The 18278-nt window shown below is 50.4% G+C and overlaps 1 protein-coding gene across 2 annotated transcripts in view; it reads right to left on the reverse strand.

Annotated features, from left to right (window-relative positions):
- The window catches only part of cux2b (cut-like homeobox 2b), a 69434-nt gene that overhangs the window by 25366 nt on the left and 25790 nt on the right, over positions 1 to 18278 (reverse strand). The window contains exons 1-3 of one of the 2 annotated variants that reach the window (XM_062454283.1): positions 15752 to 15910; positions 14693 to 14803; positions 13827 to 13874 (exon numbers count right to left, since the gene is read on the reverse strand). In XM_062454283.1, the coding sequence (XP_062310267.1) occupies positions 13827 to 13874; positions 14693 to 14803; positions 15752 to 15754 (162 nt within the window). In that variant the 5' untranslated portion in view covers positions 15755 to 15910. Of the gene's footprint in view, positions 1 to 13826; positions 13875 to 14692; positions 14804 to 15751; positions 15911 to 18278 lie in introns of those variants that run through there. The other variant, XM_062454282.1, reaches the window with a different exon arrangement.

The raw sequence follows: 18278 nt of genomic DNA on the forward strand, positions 1-18278 counted from the left end.
CACTCCTCCGCGAGGAGAGGTTACGCCACGGCCGCGACGCCCCCGTCCCCCCCGCCCGGCGAGATGAGCAGTCAGGCCTCTCCGACACACATCCCGTCCCCACGTCAATTCCAATCAGCAGCACCTGTCACTCATCTCGCCGTCTCGCTCACGGACGCCGCTGTGGCTCTCCCCAGGCGGAACGCCGCCCCCCCCCCCCCCTGTCATCGTCCACGCCGGAGAACCCCGACCGGCCACAATCATATTCTTCTGCCTCGCATTCGACCTGACTGTGTGGATGAGGTCTGTTATCAGAGGACACTTTGGAACAGCTTGAGCTGAGCTAATCAATCAAGTGGGCCGACACTGTATTTGTGAGGGGGGAGAGGGCTGCAGGTACGGGCCCCTCAGGTGAGGCTCCGGCAGAGCGTGTGTGTGTGTGTTGGGTACTAACGACACCCAGCCAGGCGCGAGGAGATCTCCAGCAGATCAAGGCGGAGCGGCAGCCGTAATCCTGACGGACAAGCCACCGTGAGCTCCGCGTGAGGCAGAACACAGCACGACGTTAAACTCGGATCAAAGACCCTGCTATCCTGCAGGTGTCTGCCAGCCCCCCCACCCCCACCTCTCTCTCTCTCTCTCTCTCTCTCTCTCTCTCTCTCTGTCTCTCTCTCTCTGTCTCTCTCTCTCTCTCCATTTCTCCCAGCGCGGGTGGTACATCCAACCAAGGAACTCCACCCGCACTGAGAAAAAAAACTTGACGCGAACGCCTCAAATGCAACGCCTCAAAGTCACAGCAAAGTCATGGACGGAGATAAAGGAAGTCAGGACGAAGATGAAGGAAAACAAAGTCTTCTCTAGACGTCTCTGTAGTTCGAACGAGCGGTGGGCTTTGTGTCGGAGAACAGGCTCTTGGAGATGTTTGAGGAACAGGGCAACCTACAGGTGGGAGACTGTGTGTCTGCGCAGAAGGACGTCCGAGATGTAGTGACAGGAGATATGGAGAGAGGAGTTGGGGGAAGGTGCCGAGAGGGGGAGAGATGGAGCGAAACAGGAAGTGGTGAGGAGAAATGGAAAGTACATGAACAAACAGGGTCAAACTGTAAAACAATTATAGAAACAAGGGGAGAGGTGGAAAGAGGGAGAGAGGGAGAGAGAGAGATGGAGAGAGAGAGAGAACGAGAGAGAGAGGAGCCAGGGTCACAGTAGGTGAAGGCTGTTTGCGAAGACAAAGTGGCCCAATTCTCGGACTGCGTGCCCCAGTGACCTAGACCACAGCAGATGGGGTGGCACGGCCTGAGCGTGTGTGCCAGCCTCCAGCCTCTGTGCCGCCGTAGACCCCTGGCATTCCCCCAAGGGGCCTGCTTGGCCGGGGGGGAACCCACAGCTGCAAATATCTACCTCTCTGACAACTGTTGACAATGTTTATCCGGACCCGGCCGACAACAGTCAAGGTGAGAGAGGCCGACAGAGAGAGAGAGAGCCTTCCTCCATGATGGATCGAGTTCGCCGACCACCTCTCCTCTCTCAGCCTCTCAGAAGGCTGGTGACTTTCCAGTAAGGCAATTATCATTGCAGAATGCATAATAGCCTAATTAATTACAGATGTCAGCCCTGCCTTTGTTTCACTGCTGAGGAACATCATGCCAAAGCCGCGTCCACTCAGAGAAGGGGCGGCTGATGAACGAGCAACAGACACGAGAAAACACTCGCCGCTGGAGAACAAAGGAGAAACAAAGATGACCTGGAGTCCGACAGTCTGGCCGAGAGAAGGAGAACGGTATCTTTGCTATCTTTTTCCAAAGACCAGGAGTGTAAAAAAAAAAAAAAAAAAACACGGTGAGAATCGTCATGTCTTCTTGTCTGTTGAGAAGGGACTTCCCATTGACGACAGGTCAGGCTAGGTGATACGGTGTTAGGGCACTGCCGGTGACAGCCCTATCAGCTTCGAAACCGTCCTCCTCCAATGTTCCCCCGTTCTGGCGTGAGATATCATTTATCCTGTCAGATTCTCCTCTTTTTTCTTGTTTTATTGAGAATGCAGGGAAGCTGGCAACTCCGGAGGAGAAGAAGGGGGGAAAAAATCAAATCATGGGAAGTGAAACGGAGAGGAGTGAATGATGGAGCGGCTAGTGGAGAGAGACAGAGCGCAGAGCCTCGTCTCATTCTCCTCCTCGGCTAAACACACACGCACATTTGTGCAAAACTTAATAAAACTGCAATCCTGAATGTGTGTGTGTGTGTTGTAGGAGTGTGTGTGTGGAGGAGGGGGGGGGGTGTGGGGAGGGGTGAAGGTTGATAATCCCTCCACCCCTAGGCAGCAGGGGCTCATTGTAGAGTACATTGACTCTAATAGGAGTCGGCGCTGCAGTTGTATGCAGCGCTCTGCTCCCACTGTGAGGAGAGTTTTACATAATTAATGACTGTTGATGTTTCCCAGGTAGTCGCCCGGCAAATTCACTCCAGACTCGGCTGCCACCATCGCCGGCTCCACTGAGAGTGAGCGACACTGGAACAGACAGCTTACATTACAGGCATAAACAAGGCAATTTTGTACAGTGTCTTCAGACATTAGCGTGAGGTGTTCAGGGGCAATGATTCGATGCAACTTCAGAGAAGAGATTTTCGGTGTCGTGTTACCCTACAGAGAATTTGAGCTTTAATACGACCAAACCCTCACTTTCTGAACATCCGTGTTTGCTGAAAGAAGTGCAGATAAAGGCACGACACCTTCTCAGGAAAAGCACGGGGTGGGGGAGCCAAATGAATGATCATGCATGCAGAGTATTAATTATGAATGTCCATCCTAGCATGTCTGTATAGAGTCCCAGCAGGCATGTTCCAGGGTGTGGACAGACGGTCTGGGGAGGCATGCTGGATCTGCTCGGAGGCAGTCCAGCTTCATTCCCGGAGCATGTTGAATTAAACATTTAAACACGACACCGTGGGAGAGCTATTTTTTACCACTCTAGCCCCACTACTCATTATTAATTTGTAATAACCTTTAAGGCTTTTTGATGTCATACATATTTTACCGCGAGATATCACTCCCTCTCACAGTCAGCGCGGCGCTGTGGGCCTGTCAATGACAGATCACCCCGGTGCCAGAAAGGTGTGCCGTCACCCACTATAATTAGCAGCAGGTAAGGACTACTGTCCAACCTCACAGAGTGTGTGTATGTGTCTGTCAGTCTCTGTGTATGTGTCTGTATATATGTGTGTATGAGTGTGTCTGTGTGTGTGTGTGTGTGTGTGTGTGTGTGTGTGTGTGTGTGTGTGTGTGTGTGTGTGTGTGAGTGAGTAGAATCCTGTTGTACAGGACTGTGTAATGTTTCCCAATCTTATACATGGGGACACATAATAAAATTCCCTTCAACAAAGTGACAGTTTGATAGCAGTAAGTTATAGTCAGGTTATTTTCAGGTGCAGGCCAAGATGTGCCCAGAATCAGCTTGCACCAAAAGTGTAGAAAGTGTCAGATCAGTACATAAAGCCTTTTAGGAAGCGGCCTGATGATCACTTGTAGAAGCTTTTACGTGTTTCTAAGAGGCCCAGTTTGTGACCATTTCAGGAGGATAAATCAGCCGATTGGTGTACAAGACCCACTGAGAGGGAAGGGGAGGGGGGCACATTAGCCCTCCCTGGCATTCCCTGAGCTGGAGCGCTCGCCTGGGCACGCTCTGCTCTCTCTCCCCACCGGGACCCTCTCTGTGCCCGCTGGATGCCAGCCTAGAGCCTGAGAGGGTGCGGTGCCAACGCTGCTCTAAAAGCTGTCAAACAAATGAGCCCTGTTTGCTCAATGTACACTGATTGACCTCCGCAGCCAGAAATGTGATGTCATGATTGTAATGAGCAGCTTTGCTGCTCCCTAAGGCACTCTATATGGGGTCCTGGTTAATGTCGGAGTTACAGGGCCGTGTCGTGGCATGTGTTTCCTAAAGAAGAACAGGACAATCATCTCAAGTTAGGATGTCAGGAATGACCATTTACGACATACTGAATATTATTATACGAATATTCTATTTTAATATCGAAACAAAGTCTCGTCATATGATCAGCGTCAGCCTCTGAAAGAGCCGTGCATCTGAGAGTCGTGACTTTCCGTTCTCCGGATGCCGACGGCTACGTAACGCTCCATAGGGTGAGAGCGGAGGACAATTCCACATCGGTTTATAAATAAAGGAAGCGGCGAGGCCCCCGGGGCTGCAGCCACCGGGATCCGGGCGGGTTTTCACACGGGACGTCACGGCTCCGCGGCGCTAGCCACGCTGCTATTTCAGGCCCTGCCTCATTAGAGAGGAAACGTCCTCGGAAGACAGGAGCCGGACAGACGTTCCTAAAGAGAGCAGACAGTGTGCTGATGACTTACTGTACGCACTGTACACGCCTCCCCGGCCCCCTCTGGTTTGTAACTCTGCTCCCGGAGGGGAGGGGAGGCCAAGCTGATGCAAACAAACAACGAAAGGTATGAGTGTGGTATCGCTGGTCGAGCGTGTTGGACGCTGTCTGAGGGAGATCGGTGTCACAAGCTCCCCCGGGCCGGGACCCCCTCTGTGACAGGGGCAGAAACAGAACAACCAATGCCTGCAATTCCCCCCCACATGATGTGCGTGTGTGTATGTCTGTGTGTGTGTGTGCCTGCATGCGTATCCCTCTCCTCTGTGTGTGCGAACGTGGCAGCTTGCGTGCCTGGCGGTACAGCAGCCTACTCACACCACAGAGGCTGACTAATTTCATTGGGGAATAGCTGGCTGTCCTTCAGGTGAAGGGCAGAGACTGATCTCTGTGCTCGACGCTGTCGAGAACCACCCACAACGCTTTGTGATAAAAACACATCACTGAATCTCTCTGTGCTTTCAGTCAACCTTCACATCTCTCAACCTTCATCTTCTCTCTCTCTCTCTCTCTCTCTCTCTCACTCTCTCTCTCTCTCTCTCTCTACACACACAAACACCCCGTACACAGACATGACTGGTTTAAAAATGTCATCCATGCACACGCATGCATATGGATGCGTAAAAAGTACAGTTTAGGGAAGTATGTGTTCGCACCACATGATGCAATCCAAGACAAAACAAACAAAGTTCCAGCATTAATAGCAACTCCAGGGACCCACAGAGGCAGATGAGATGCAGCATGTCTCTGTCTCCTTGTCTGTGACTGGGTGAACAGCACTGTTCGTCTGCAGAGACAGGCTGAAGTCTGCAGAGACATGCTCGAGTCTGCAGAGACAGGCTGAAGTCTGCAGCCTCAGGTTGTATCAGCCTGCCCACTAAGCTGCTGCAGCAGCGGCCTTCCCCGTGTCTCTGACAGCCTCTCTGACAGCCTCTCTGACAGCCTCTATGACAGCCTCTCTGACAGCCTCTCTGACAGCCTCTCTGACAGCCTCTCTGACAGCCTCTCTGCCAGCCTCTCTGACAGCCTCTCTGCCAGCCTCTCTGCCAGCCTCTCTGCCAGCCTCTCTGCCAGCCTCTCTGACAGTCTCTCTGACAGCCTCTCTGCCAGCCTCTCTGACAGCCTCTCTGCCAGCCTCTCTGCCAGCCTCTCTGACAGCCTCTCTGACAGCCTCTCTGCCAGCCTCTCTGCCAGCCTCTCTGCCAGCCTCTCTGCCAGCCTCTATGACAGCCTCTCTGACAGTCTCTCTGACAGTCTCTCTGACAGCCTCTCTGACAGTCTCTCTGACAGCCTCTCTGACAGTCTCTCTGCCAGCCTCTCTGCCAGCCTCTCTGACAGCCTCTCTGCCAGCCTCTCTGACAGTCTCTCTGCCAGCCTCTCTGACAGCCTCTCTGACAGCCTCTCTGACAGCCTCTCTGCCAGCCTCTCTGCCAGCCTCTCTGACAGCCTCTCTGCCAGCCTCTCTGCCAGCCTCTCTGCCAGCCTCTCTGCCAGCCTCTCTGCCAGCCTCTCTGCCAGCTTCTCTGCCAGCCTCTCTGCCAGCCTCTCTGCCAGCCTCTCTGACAGCCTCTCTGACAGTCTCTCTGACAGCCTCTCTGCCAGCCTCTCTGCCAGTCTCTCTGACAGCCTCTCTGACAGCCTCTCTGACAGCCTCTCTGCCAGCCTCTCTGCCAGCTTCTCTGCCAGCCTCTCTGCCAGCCTCTCTGACAGCCTCTCTGACAGTCTCTCTGACAGCCTCTCTGACAGCCTCTCTGACAGCCTCTCTGCCAGCCTCTCTGCCAGCTTCTCTGACAGCCTCTCTGACAGTCTCTCTGACAGCCTCTCTGACAGCCTCTCTGCCAGTCTCTCTACCTGTCTCTCTGACAGCCTCTCTGCTAGTCTCTCTACCTGTCTCTCTGACAGCCTCTCTGCCAGTCTCTCTACCTGTCTCTCTGACAGCCTCTCTGCCAGTCTCTCTACCTGTCTCTCTGACAGTCTCTCTGCCAGCCTGAGCCTCGACACAGACATCTGTTCCCCTCGGCCGTCCCACCAGCCTTCCTCCTGGCAGAGCCCCGCACGCCGACTAACGGGAACTCTCGCACGGAATCCGCCGAGACCCAATTACAGGGAGCGAACTCTGCAGAGGAACGGCAGGGAGATGCAGAGTTGCCGAGGCTTTAATTGAAGATCTTTTATGCACCCTCTTCAGGCCACCATTGCCACTTTGCTCCTCTCTGATGAAACAGTAGAATGAGGAGGGGGGAGGAGGAGGAGGGGGGGGGGACTCAGGGGAAAGCCACAGCAGGGACTTGAATACACACATATCTGTTGGTGAGAAAGGCAAAGAACTCAGTGGTGCGTGAGTCTGGATCCTTAAGGGGGTTCTGTGTCTGAAAAACGCTCTTGTTTAAAGGATGGCAACCTCGACGTGAGGCAAACAGAACCGTAAGGATAACATCGCACGGGAACCTTCTAGAACGGTAATTGCGTGCGAGCGGCTTGCTCTTCGTCGTCCTCAACGTGTCTCTACTCTGCCCAGAGTTCCTTTAATATAACAACATGTTAATTAGTATTGTAGCTAATCCCATATTAAAGAGACCCAAACTGTCAGGTCACATTATAAACAATCGGCCTTAACGTTAGCGTGTGTGACATTTTGAGCTGCTATCTCTCTCAGCAAAATGTTCCCTAGGTACTAATTGGCCTACTTTACGCTGTCTTTCTTTGAATTGCTGGTTTTCTTTATCATTTGGGATATAACCCTGACAAGCATCATCCTATAGGACTACTTTAGTAGGAAAAATCTAAATCTTTCTGCAGAGAGGCAGCAAAAATAAAGTAATAGGTTTACCCTCAACTGTACGATTTGGAGGGGCCTACCTTCCTGGGATATTTAATACAATTTGAGTGGAGAATGAAGTTCAAACACTTAGCCAGCAGCAAATAGTGTGTAACTTCTCTCTTCGTGCATTATTTAAGATAGGCTCCATCATTTTATCAATCTATCGATCTTTCACCAGAAAGATGAAAATGGAAAAATAATGAGTCCGATGAATGCTGTGTAAAGAACATCAATGTGTGAAATTTAATTATCTGTGCTGGAAAGGGGGGAGAAAAGTGTCGACTGTTTTCTAAAACAAAAAGCGAGCGAAAAAAGGAGCAGTTAATATTTTTCCTTCTCTGCATATTTTAATTACCAGATCAATCATAACTACGTACAGTGGTGCTTTTGCAAGAGAGGACAAAATTGCAAGTCTAAATGAAAAACAATAGATTTGCTTTAAAGTCTTGGCTCTTTTGAAGTCTAAATTAAAATTGCAGGTACCTTTAGGAGAGACTTCTTCAGAAAGTTATGATATTTAATTAGTGTGTTTAGATTCTACAGAAATGATAGCTTCACAGCTCAACATGAGAAGAAAAAAACTCGGTGGAGATCCAGTATTCAGTTAGGGGAACCACGCAGACAAACAGAGGGAATCAAAGAAGTTCAAATGTACACAGGGGGGGTTCAGGGTGGTTCTAACTGCTCTCCTCCTGGTTTGATCTCAAGCTGTGCCTCTGAGGCAGCTGTGCCTCTGAGGCGGATGTACCAGGGTATGACTCCTCTCCCTGGCTGTGTGTCGCGTGGGGGCTCTGACTACGTCCCCAAATCACGGCATCGTGCCATGGAATTGCCAGAGCAGTCCTCCCCGCCCACCCGCCCGCTCTCCCTTCCCCTCCGCCTTTTCCTCCTCGATCCGGTCTTTCCTGGTCGTACGAGCGCTGATGTTTATTTCTCCTGGCGTGTCCTCGGTGGCTCGGAGCCACCGATTTCACACATTTTTATTGGTTAATTTGACTGTGCTCTTGCCAGCAACTGAGAGTGAGCCAGGAGACTAGACAGAACATCCCCAGAACAGTGCTGCAGCTCTGAGGCTGAGCTGGGCTGCCTGGGGGGGCCTGGGGATTCCTGCCTGTCTGCCGAAGGAGACACAGCAGTGGGAGCCCCTGGGTTTAACCTGGGAGGTGGGGATAGGTGTGACTGGAAATCGCATGCCACTGGACACTGGGAGAGGAGAATTGGAAGAAAGTACAAATAACTTGGTTCTCCTCTGAGGTCCTATCGTTGTTTCGTTGTTTAAACAGCGATGCTACGGGGAACTCTGTAGATTGGATACAGCTGCAGGCTCGCCACTGTGCACAGTGTTTTGGATTATCAAACCATCAGAAACAGTGCTAGCTCCATTTTACCTTTAATCACATCCCCTGAATCCAGAGAATACCCTACAGCACACTGGCCAATCACAAGCCAGCTGATCACTAAAGGCCAGGGTGAATTAGGCATCCTGGAGACTGCCTGGTATAACAGTTACTGTAAGTGATTTTCAGGAGGCCTGGTCGTAGACAGAGAGGTAGGCCGGGAGAGTGAAGGACCGCGCTTGCCTGTTTGTCTGTTAGGGTGACAGGGGTTTAAGGAACGCATGTATGGCTAGTCACACAGCCAATAAGAACAGTGCACCGTGTCTGCGTGCACGCGTCCTCAAACATGGCTAACATTTGCACAGCGCCGCCAGTCAGGCATGACGTCTCCGGGCGCGGAGGGTCGGTGCTGTCAGGACTGTAGAAATGAAACCCGGCACTGCAGAGCCCAATGTGCTGAGACTCATCAATTCCACATGGCTAGAGAGGCAAGTGCCTATTTATAACATCTCTCCCTTCCTTACCTGGCGTGGCATGTCTGCCTCTGAACAGGCTGCCCTAATGATGAATACACCCAACTGGGCCAAACAGACAGGACATCAGTCAGAACAGGGGAACAAACACACCGGTAGCCGCCCTATCGGGTGAAGGAGCTCAGGGCAAACACAACCTGACCAATGTAAACATCAGTCAAGCCTGGAGGAGACGAGTCATACATCTCGAGATAACTCTGGGAAACTCGCGACACGGCGCGGCTCGTCTTTGGCGTCAACGCGTCCCTGAGTTCTTTTTATGCCAGAATAACTAGGACAGGGACGTCTCTCCAAAATCTTAGGCCTAGGCAGAATCCATAGGAGGCTGTCGAACATGTTACGGTGGGTATAGTACAGCCCTATGAACTGAGAGTCTCACAAATGTGGAAAAATGCTCAAGAGAAGAGAGGTAGAGAATTGATCAAAAAAAGGAGAGACGGTACTCTCTCATGTAGGAATCCCCCCTCCCCCCCCCCACCACCAGGGTGGAGAGGACACGAGCGATAAAGCAGGAGCAGAGAGTCTGTAGTTTACATGGCCCTGGAGCCTATTATTCTCTCCACAATGGGCTGGAGGCCTGTGTGTGATGTGCATCTGTAATGTTCTGCATTTCCAGGGCCAGACCTGCCTGCTAGCTGCTCAATGAGCCCTAGACAGCCCAGGCAGAAACAGACGCACAGCCAGGTGGATCTGGACAAGAGGTTGTAGGGGGGGGGGGGGGGGGTCCAGGGAGACCCTGGACACTCAGACCAGGGGGAGAAGCAGGTGTCATGCATCTGCCTCACACGTCAATATGTTCAATTAATCAGGGGCTCTTCAGGGTTATTGGATGAGGTCTTGATCGATATGAGAGGAATTAATGCACACCGTGCACGACAACAACAACAGGGACACATAAAAACACCATCACACACTGGGACACGGTCTCAAACCGTGGACACACCCAATGACTCTCCTAACCAACCTCATCCAACCAGAAGCCTCGGATGGCCATCCAATCAGCCCATCTGCACCTAATAACCAGCCAATTTAGCCCGTGATGAAGATCTGTCTTCGTTGAGCCGTTAAAGCCAGTGCATGGCCGCGCTCCTCGCAAACGGCGCAGTCCCTCATCTATGAAAGTGCCATAGAGCCCCTCAGACAATTAGGCAGGGAAAAGTGTTATGGCCGTTAGATTCACTCGGCGCCTGGCGCTGAGATGGAGTCTTTTGGCGGCCGCCAGCACAGCCAGGAGCACTGGCTCGTGCAGGAAGGTAATTATGGAGCCTTTTCGTAATGACACGGAGGAAGCTTGCGTCATAACACACACACACGGACACACGCACGCGCGCCCACCAGATAAACACAAGCGCAACGCACGCAGACACACAGGACGCGCGGCGAGCCTTTTATCAAAGCGCCGTCATTAATTACCATCTTTTTACTCTTTGATTCATTCCACTATTCATAACATATTTATACATTCAAGAGAAATTATCATTTCCTTCAGGAATTAATCATAAAAGAGGAAGGACCAGTCTCCTCTCGATGGATGATCAAAAGACACTACCTAGTGGCTCTGCTGTCTGTTGTGGGCAGGCAGAGTGCCCTGTGCTGCCGGGGGGTTCCACAGCGATGGGGTCCACAGTCCCTGCACTGGACATCAGTGTCTGCTGCAGGGACCAGCCTCCTGCACCAGGCTGCTATGGGTCTTGGGTACAGGTCAACATATCTAACTATGAAGATATTCAAATGCGTCCTGACAGCAGTGAACTTAACGCCCTTCGGCGACTCACGGTAGGATACAGTACTAGCTGGTAAGTTAGTGACCAGTAGTTCTTTGAGACTTTGAGGCAGTACATCATCAGGTAGTCTGTTGAGTTGCCATTTTCCTGTCTGTGAGAGGCCTCGGTTGCGAACCGCCTGAAAATGAGCAACACAGACAAAAACATTGTCTTCCTCCTACATCATCAACACAACCTCGGGGGAAGAGATGGCACAGTTAGACTCCAAAGCAGGTGTCCACAAACCCCCATTCGGCAGCGCTTTAATGGCTGTTTGATGTTTTTGATGTCTAGTCAGCTCAATTGTACCTTTCTGCCTGATAATGAGGGCCAATGGTGATTCCTGAGCTCGAGGGGTTAATGGTATGTAACCGGCAGAGCTGCTAATTACACGTTACAAACTATTTATCAGAATCTCCATCTGCACAGGCACCACAACTCTCATTGTACACGCTAAATTACTCCTCGGATTATCATTGTAAAGCAAGTTTCAGTAATTAGGGACCCAGGCTGCTGTTTTCTTTCTCCGAGAGTCCTGAACGACATCAATTGGAAAGAGGAAAAATAAGATGACTGGTTCATTTGGGCCCGACATCCCCCTACTATACAAAGGCCGTATCTATCTCGCACTACTGTATGAGAAGGAATGTTCTTCCCCTGGACTCCACAGGAAACAGATACTCAGAAACTTTTTCTTCTTTTTTTTCTTTTCCTCAACACAAAGGTGAATCCTTCAGAGGCTTTACACTCTAACGGGTGCTCGAGAGGTGTAAATTGCGTGGAGCCCGTGTAGACTTGGCGAGGTGCGCTCGCCGTGTGTTCAGGTGGCGCTCGGGAAGCCGTGTGAAAGTCGCGTGAGCGGCGCGGAGTGGTGAAAGACTCTGTGTCCAACCCGCCCGTGTCTCCTGTGACCTGTTATTTGAGAAGTAACTGTCCTCTTCCCCCCCCCGTCCCCGAGGCTGAGCTGGGGGCCGTGGAGACGTGTACCATCTCCTCTGTCTCGGCTGTAGATTTTTATTAAAATTACCTTCATTATAAGACAGTGTTCATTATAAAACCAAAAAACGCCGGTCTCCAAGGGCCCCGCGGATTAATAAGGACAGCGGTGTATTTTAAGCCGTAAACTCAGCTCCTCACTGTCCTTAATCTCCTTCCTACTTCACAAGGCCAAATTAACACCTCTCCCCAGCTCTGACGGGACCTCATTAGCAAACTTCCAGGGAAAGAAAGAAAAGAGGAACGGAAAAAGAGGAGAAGAAGGAGGGAAGCGACCAATGACAGCCACCAGCTCTGGGATTAACCCTTTCTCCAGTTTCACGAGCTCCTCCAAAAAACTAGGTCGTCGCCGTGTTTCTAATCAGTCGCCTTGGTTAGCGATAATTAGAAGGCTAGATCGGACGGGAAGAAGAGAGAGGAAGTGGGAGGGGTACATTGAAATGAAACAGAAAAAGAAAGAGAACCTGTCATGTCGCAAACACTTCAAAGGAGCCGACTTCTCCTTCAGAAGTGGCACGACGAGGGTCTAAACACCAGGAGGGACTCCTCGGGGCCCCTGCTCTGGCTGGGGGGGGGGGGGGGGGGGGCAGGGACCCAGATAACTGACACACACACGCATACTTTTACTAAGACACACACATACTCACGCACAAAAACCTGTCGCGGCTGATACGCCACCTGTACTACACAGCTGTAGGGGAGCTTTAGTGTATGCCAATACACACAGCCAAACAAGCACACCCATCTCCTCCTTCTTTGGATATCTCTATTGGCAGCAGCAGGTATAACCCCCACAGCTTACGCTGGAGCCACAGCGACTACTGCTGGGTAAAGTTCACCAGCCTCCGCAAGCTGTTTGACATTAGCTATAAGGTCAAAGTTTATCTGACACCCGAGAGAATCTCTCTGATGTGCGTGGAGTTGTTCGTGAAATTAAAAAAAAGTACAAGAAGTCAAAACAAGACAAATAAAAAATCCTCAAAAATATTTTTTGGAAATGATTGCATCTGTGTAAAAGGATTTAGTCTGATGAGAGTGCATATGCAGCGGTGCATGCCTTTTTATACGGAGCGAGGCCACAGCAACAACTAAACGATCATTATCAGACATCTACTCTATCTACTTATAAAACATCTCTAGACTCTCAGTTGTCAGATATCAATACTGCTTAAATTAATCCCCTGGGTTCGTGCCGGCCAAATAAACATTTGGGACGGTGCTTTTGATACTCTCGTATTTGGGAGACTTTGCAATCATAGTAATTGAATTAGCATTGAAGTCCACAATGTATTGCAGCGGTATTGAATGCAAATATTCCCCTTGCAACAAACCACTGCTTAGGCATACGGAAGTCGATCGCAAACCATTAAACAACTTGCCAATAACCCCATGAGAACCAGGCAAAACATGTTCAGATTTCTCCTATCCAGCGACGCAGCTGTCAGGTCGGTGTTCGACGGTCAATTCAAAAGAGAGAGCGGAAGAAGTAGGAAAACATATTTGTGGTATCATTTCAATACGCCCCTGGCATGGCTGACCATAACGGAGCTCACAAATGTGATTTATGACCTTGGTTTAATGGCTCGCGGAGAGCCTTGGTAGGTATCAGATGACTTTTTTACAATATGGCAGCGTCTGAGAGGGCACAGTGAATGCATCTGCCCAACAGGAAATGAGGGCTAGTCTCAACCGAGAAAATATGAGCAGCCAGATATCTGATCATCTAATAGCAGATAGACGCTCCTCCACTTTGACTGAAACCCCATCAGTCAATAAGCATCAGGTGGAGTGTAACATGAAAACCTGTCCTCGCATTTGTGGCCATGGATTTCAGTTCCTCCCCCTTCATCAATCATTACTCCTCGGCACAGGGCTGTCTTGGAAGGGTGTAAACTATAAAGTGTCTCGAATTGGATTGTAGCCTAGCAGCACAGTTGAAGGTTAGGTCTTCCTCAGTGTTTAACACGGTTAATATGTTACTGTAACAAAGACAAATGCTCACCTGGGCTTGGAAACTCTTGAGAACAGGGGCCACCATCTCCCGGACTTCCTGAACACAGAGACACACAGAGCACAAGATTCAGAGCGGAAAATGCCACTGTAGGATACTTAAGACTCTCTTGAGTTCACTGCAACAACAACAAAAAACAACTTTAGTATGAGGATGACAGCACATTGTAAAAGCTATTTGACTGTGGCTCATTTGGTTGTCGTTTGTGTGGTGTGGTGTGTTGGTAGGAGGTAGGGAAGCTGAAAGGAAGGTGGGGGTAGAACGGGGTGTGTGTGTGAGGAGTTAAGAGTGTGTGAGTGTGTATTTCCAGTAAGTTGCTTCTCAGACTCCACTCTCTTCCTCCTGGCTTTCAGACAGCCTCAGGTGAGGGGATTGGGCTGCCTGTGATGCCAGTTTGATATTTCTTTACACACCTGTGTTAAACTGACCAGGTTACAGCGCTCTCCACACCCTTACACTGCAAAAGGCTGAGGGTTTCTCGTGTAAAAGCTCTGTGGACCCTGGTGGTACCGTTTAAAAACAAACCTACTCACCAACCGTAGCTTTTTAACATGGTTACAACTGGTGGGGGACTGTGACTCCGGCTTGTCAAGGCAGTCTGCGCCAGTGATATGCATTCATGCGGATTATGCAAAAGAAAGAAATCATTCCAGGCACGAAGGTACGCGCGACTGACACCACCAGTGACTGAGCAACTCAGAGAGACTGCTTGAGTGGAGACAAGCAGAGTGACACACAGAGCTGGCTGGGGGGCGGGGTGTGGGGGCTGGGGGTGTGGGGGCTGGGGGGCGGGGTGTGGGGGCTGGGGGTGCGGGGGCTGGGGGGCGGGGGTTGGTTGCGGGGGCTGGGGGACTCACCTCAGGGACATTTCTCTTGAACTCCCTGCTTAGCTCCACCAGGTGCTTGTGGGAGTGCTCGCTCTCTTCTTGTCGCCCTGCTAGCTCAGACGCAACTGAGTTCAGCTCCCTCTGCAAACAGACAGAGAGAGAGAGGAGAGAGTTAAAAAAGAGTGCGGAGGGGTGAGAGAGAGAGAGAGACAGAGAGAGAGAGACAGAGAGCGAGAGAGAGAGAGAGAGAGAGAGAGAGAGAGAGAGAGAGAGAGAGAGAGAGAGAGAGAGAGAGAGAGAGAGAGAGACAAAGCACTTTGGGTGCTGCCAGCAGTCATACAGAGCAGCTTAGAGTACACATAAATAAAAATACACTGCTGAATATTAACAATGTAATCCTTCATGATCTTATAGCGGTAATACTTACTGCAAGTCCTGGCCCATAAATAATTAAGTCAAAATAAATCCAATGCCTACAGTAGCAGAAGGCCTTTTAGATAATCAGTATTTGAAATAATCAATACACTTGCAACAGCTATAGAGGGAGAAGGAGAGGGGGGGAGTGTGAGGGAGAGAGTGGGAGAGAGAGAGATAGGCAGTGGGAGGTTGAGAGAGGAGAGGGAAAGAGAGATAAAAACAGGAAGAGGAGGAGGGAGAGGAAACAAGGCATGCAGAGTCACATGGGAAGACCCAATAACCTGACAAATACCCTTACAAACAAATATAGAGCTTCTCGCTGGAATGAAGAGCTGATTTAAATCCTGCCGAAGACTTGATTCAAACTAACAACATCTCTCCTGGTGCCATGATTACACTGCTCTGTGCTATCTGAAGTCTGCATTAGCTGAAACACTCCCTCACACCCTTAGGGCCTGAATCGTTACATCGACCATGCCCCTAGAAATCATTATATGGACCCTGCTTTTTGGAATCAATCTATTGATTCAGCATGCCAGAATCTTTATATAGATCACAAATAATCAGTACTTGACATTGACATTTAGTTTTTTTTGATAAAATGAATGACCGAAAGAACCATGTGCACACAATGTATTTTAGTTTTAATTAAATAGTATATAATTATATCACCATTTAGCTGATCAGTGGTTTCATTAGAGCGTTGTATTATATCTCTGCAGCGCCATATGATCTTCTATCCAAAGTCGTTAGTGAAGATGGTTCTTCATCAGTCCCATGCATTCACACTGCACCGCATGTTATCCACAAATCCAATTGCATTTATCAGTCACACAGCTCTCTCTGAAAAGCGTACAAAAAAAAACAGATCTCTAAAATATATCCTCTCCAACAGGCTGCCTTTCAGCCAAGACCCTCAGTTCAACACTACTCTTCTAGCCGGAGATTCTTTCAACACTAACTGATGAGGGTCTTCTCTTGTAATAGATGGGAGAAAATATAAAAGTGGTGTGGGGGATTCAATTACCACAGTGAATATATATATATGCCACCGGAAAATTAAATTGACTGTGTTTTAATTAATCACCAGTCTTACTTAAAGGCAATTTAATAAATTACTACACTGGGAAAAAAAGGGAAAATGAGACAAAAGAAAACCAAGGCCCAAACTACTAGCTCTGTATTCCAAACCCACAGATTAGACGGTATTGTCCTCATTGTTTGATCAGCCTTGGTGACCGATGTGTCATGTGTGTACGGAAAGAAACGTTGGAAGTGACGTCCTGCGAAGACACGCGCTGCTTCTCTCTTGCCTCTCTCCTGGCGGCAGGCTCGCCGACGCCTCGACACCTTCCTGTTCCTCATCCTCTCGTCATGCGTCTCTGACAGATCACAAAACGCGGTGAAACGTACCGTCACGAGGACGGCAGGGCCAGTGGAGATTTAAAACCCATTGAGCCATTTACAGCCCCTCCTGGATGTGACTTAGCGGGGATTTGGGACTTGGTTATGAGTGGCCTGACATCCAGCAGATTCAAATGGCCCAGACCAGCTAATCTCACTAAGAGAGAAGCATGATAGAACTTCCTTTAAATGGATTGAAAAAAAAAATGCTTAAGATATACTGTAAGTACTGTATTGTGCTCCTACTAAGATGCCCCGTGCTGCACTATATTATACGTCCAGCTGGGGAATTTGGTTTTAGTTTCCACTGCACTGAAAGAAGACCAACCACTAAGAGCAGTGAATAGGCCTAGCCCCTGAGAGGAAAACATGGGTTGCTTTGGAAGGAAAGCCATCGGTATCCAGACCTCTCTAGACGGGTCCAGTTCAACAGTCTGTCAAATGAAACCTGCCGTCTGTCTTTCAGCAGGGAACTGAAGTAGAACGGGCTGTTTGTTAGTTTGGTTATCAGCAGCAGAAGGTGGGTGGACCAACTGCACTACGACTACAATACAGTGCTGTGATAAGCATCCAGAAACAAATGATCGTAAAACAATGCACGGTACTTTGTCTTTCCACCACACAGATTCATTTCAATTTGAACTTGAGCACTTGTAAGATCTCGGTCACGATTCGTTTCCCTCCCTCTGTTATGTTAGAACTGAATAAAATCTACAGCTGAATACAAAGACCAGGAACCTCTTGACTGCTTATGTAGAAAATAAGCAAGAGAGTAAGCAAGTTCGATTCCCTGTGCAAAGAGAAATTTCACGGTAATCGTTTGACAGGTTTTTAAAAAAGGCGATCAGGACCGAATTTTCAGTGTGGCAGTCGGGTCAATACGGAGCTCCTGTCATTAAGCCGCTGCCAGTCAAACATCCGGCCATAATTGATGAGTTTCCCCTGGGGAGGGAGGAGCTGTCGCTGGGACGGAGGTGTGGAGGTGGGGGGGGGGGGGTCGAGAGGGAGGAGGAGTGGAGGGGGGGGGGTCGAGAGGGAGGAGGAGTGGAGGGGGGGGTCGAGAGGGAGGAGGAGGAGGAGTGGAGGGGGGGGGGTCGAGAGGGAGGAGGAGTGGAGGGGGGGGGGGTCGAGAGGGAGGAGGAGGAGGAGTGGAGGGGGGGTCGAGAGGGAGGAGGAGTGGAGGGGGGGGGGTCGAGAGGGAGGAGGAGGAGGAGTGGAGGGGGGGGGGTCGAGAGGGAGGAGGAGTGGAGGGGGGGGGTTGAGAGGGAGGAGGAGGAGGAGTGGAGGGGGGGGGGTCAAGAGGGAGGAGGAGGAGGAGTGGAGGGGGGGGGTCGAGAGGGAGGAGGAGGAGGAGTGGGGGGGGGGGGGTCGAGAGGGAGGAGGAGGAGGAGTGGAGGGGGGGGGTCGAGAGGGAGGAGGAGGAGGAGTGGAGGGGGATGCTGAGCATGGCCAGTCCTGAGGGAGGGAGGGATGATGGAGGGAGGGAGGGTTGATGGAGGGAGGGAGGGTTGATGGAGGGAGGGAGGCCTGCTCTTGGAGTCTTGGTCCTGCTGAGGACAGAGTCTGTAGAGGGGCTGTCACATGGCCTGACAGGCGTCCAGTCACAGCATTGAGTGGAGCAGGTATTTATGCACATGTGTGTTGCAGAAAAGACTGCAGGGAGTGGTCGCCTGAGACTCACTAGAGTAGAAAAACAAGACAAGCAAAATGGAGTCCAAATCGTGGGTATCTGATAACAATTTTGCTCAAAACGTTTGAATCTACAAAACAGAGCAGTATGTTTTGTGTGTAAAGA

Source organism: Osmerus eperlanus, chromosome 28 (genome assembly GCF_963692335.1).
Source record: "Osmerus eperlanus chromosome 28, fOsmEpe2.1, whole genome shotgun sequence".
NCBI classification, from domain to species: domain Eukaryota; kingdom Metazoa; phylum Chordata; class Actinopteri; order Osmeriformes; family Osmeridae; genus Osmerus; species Osmerus eperlanus.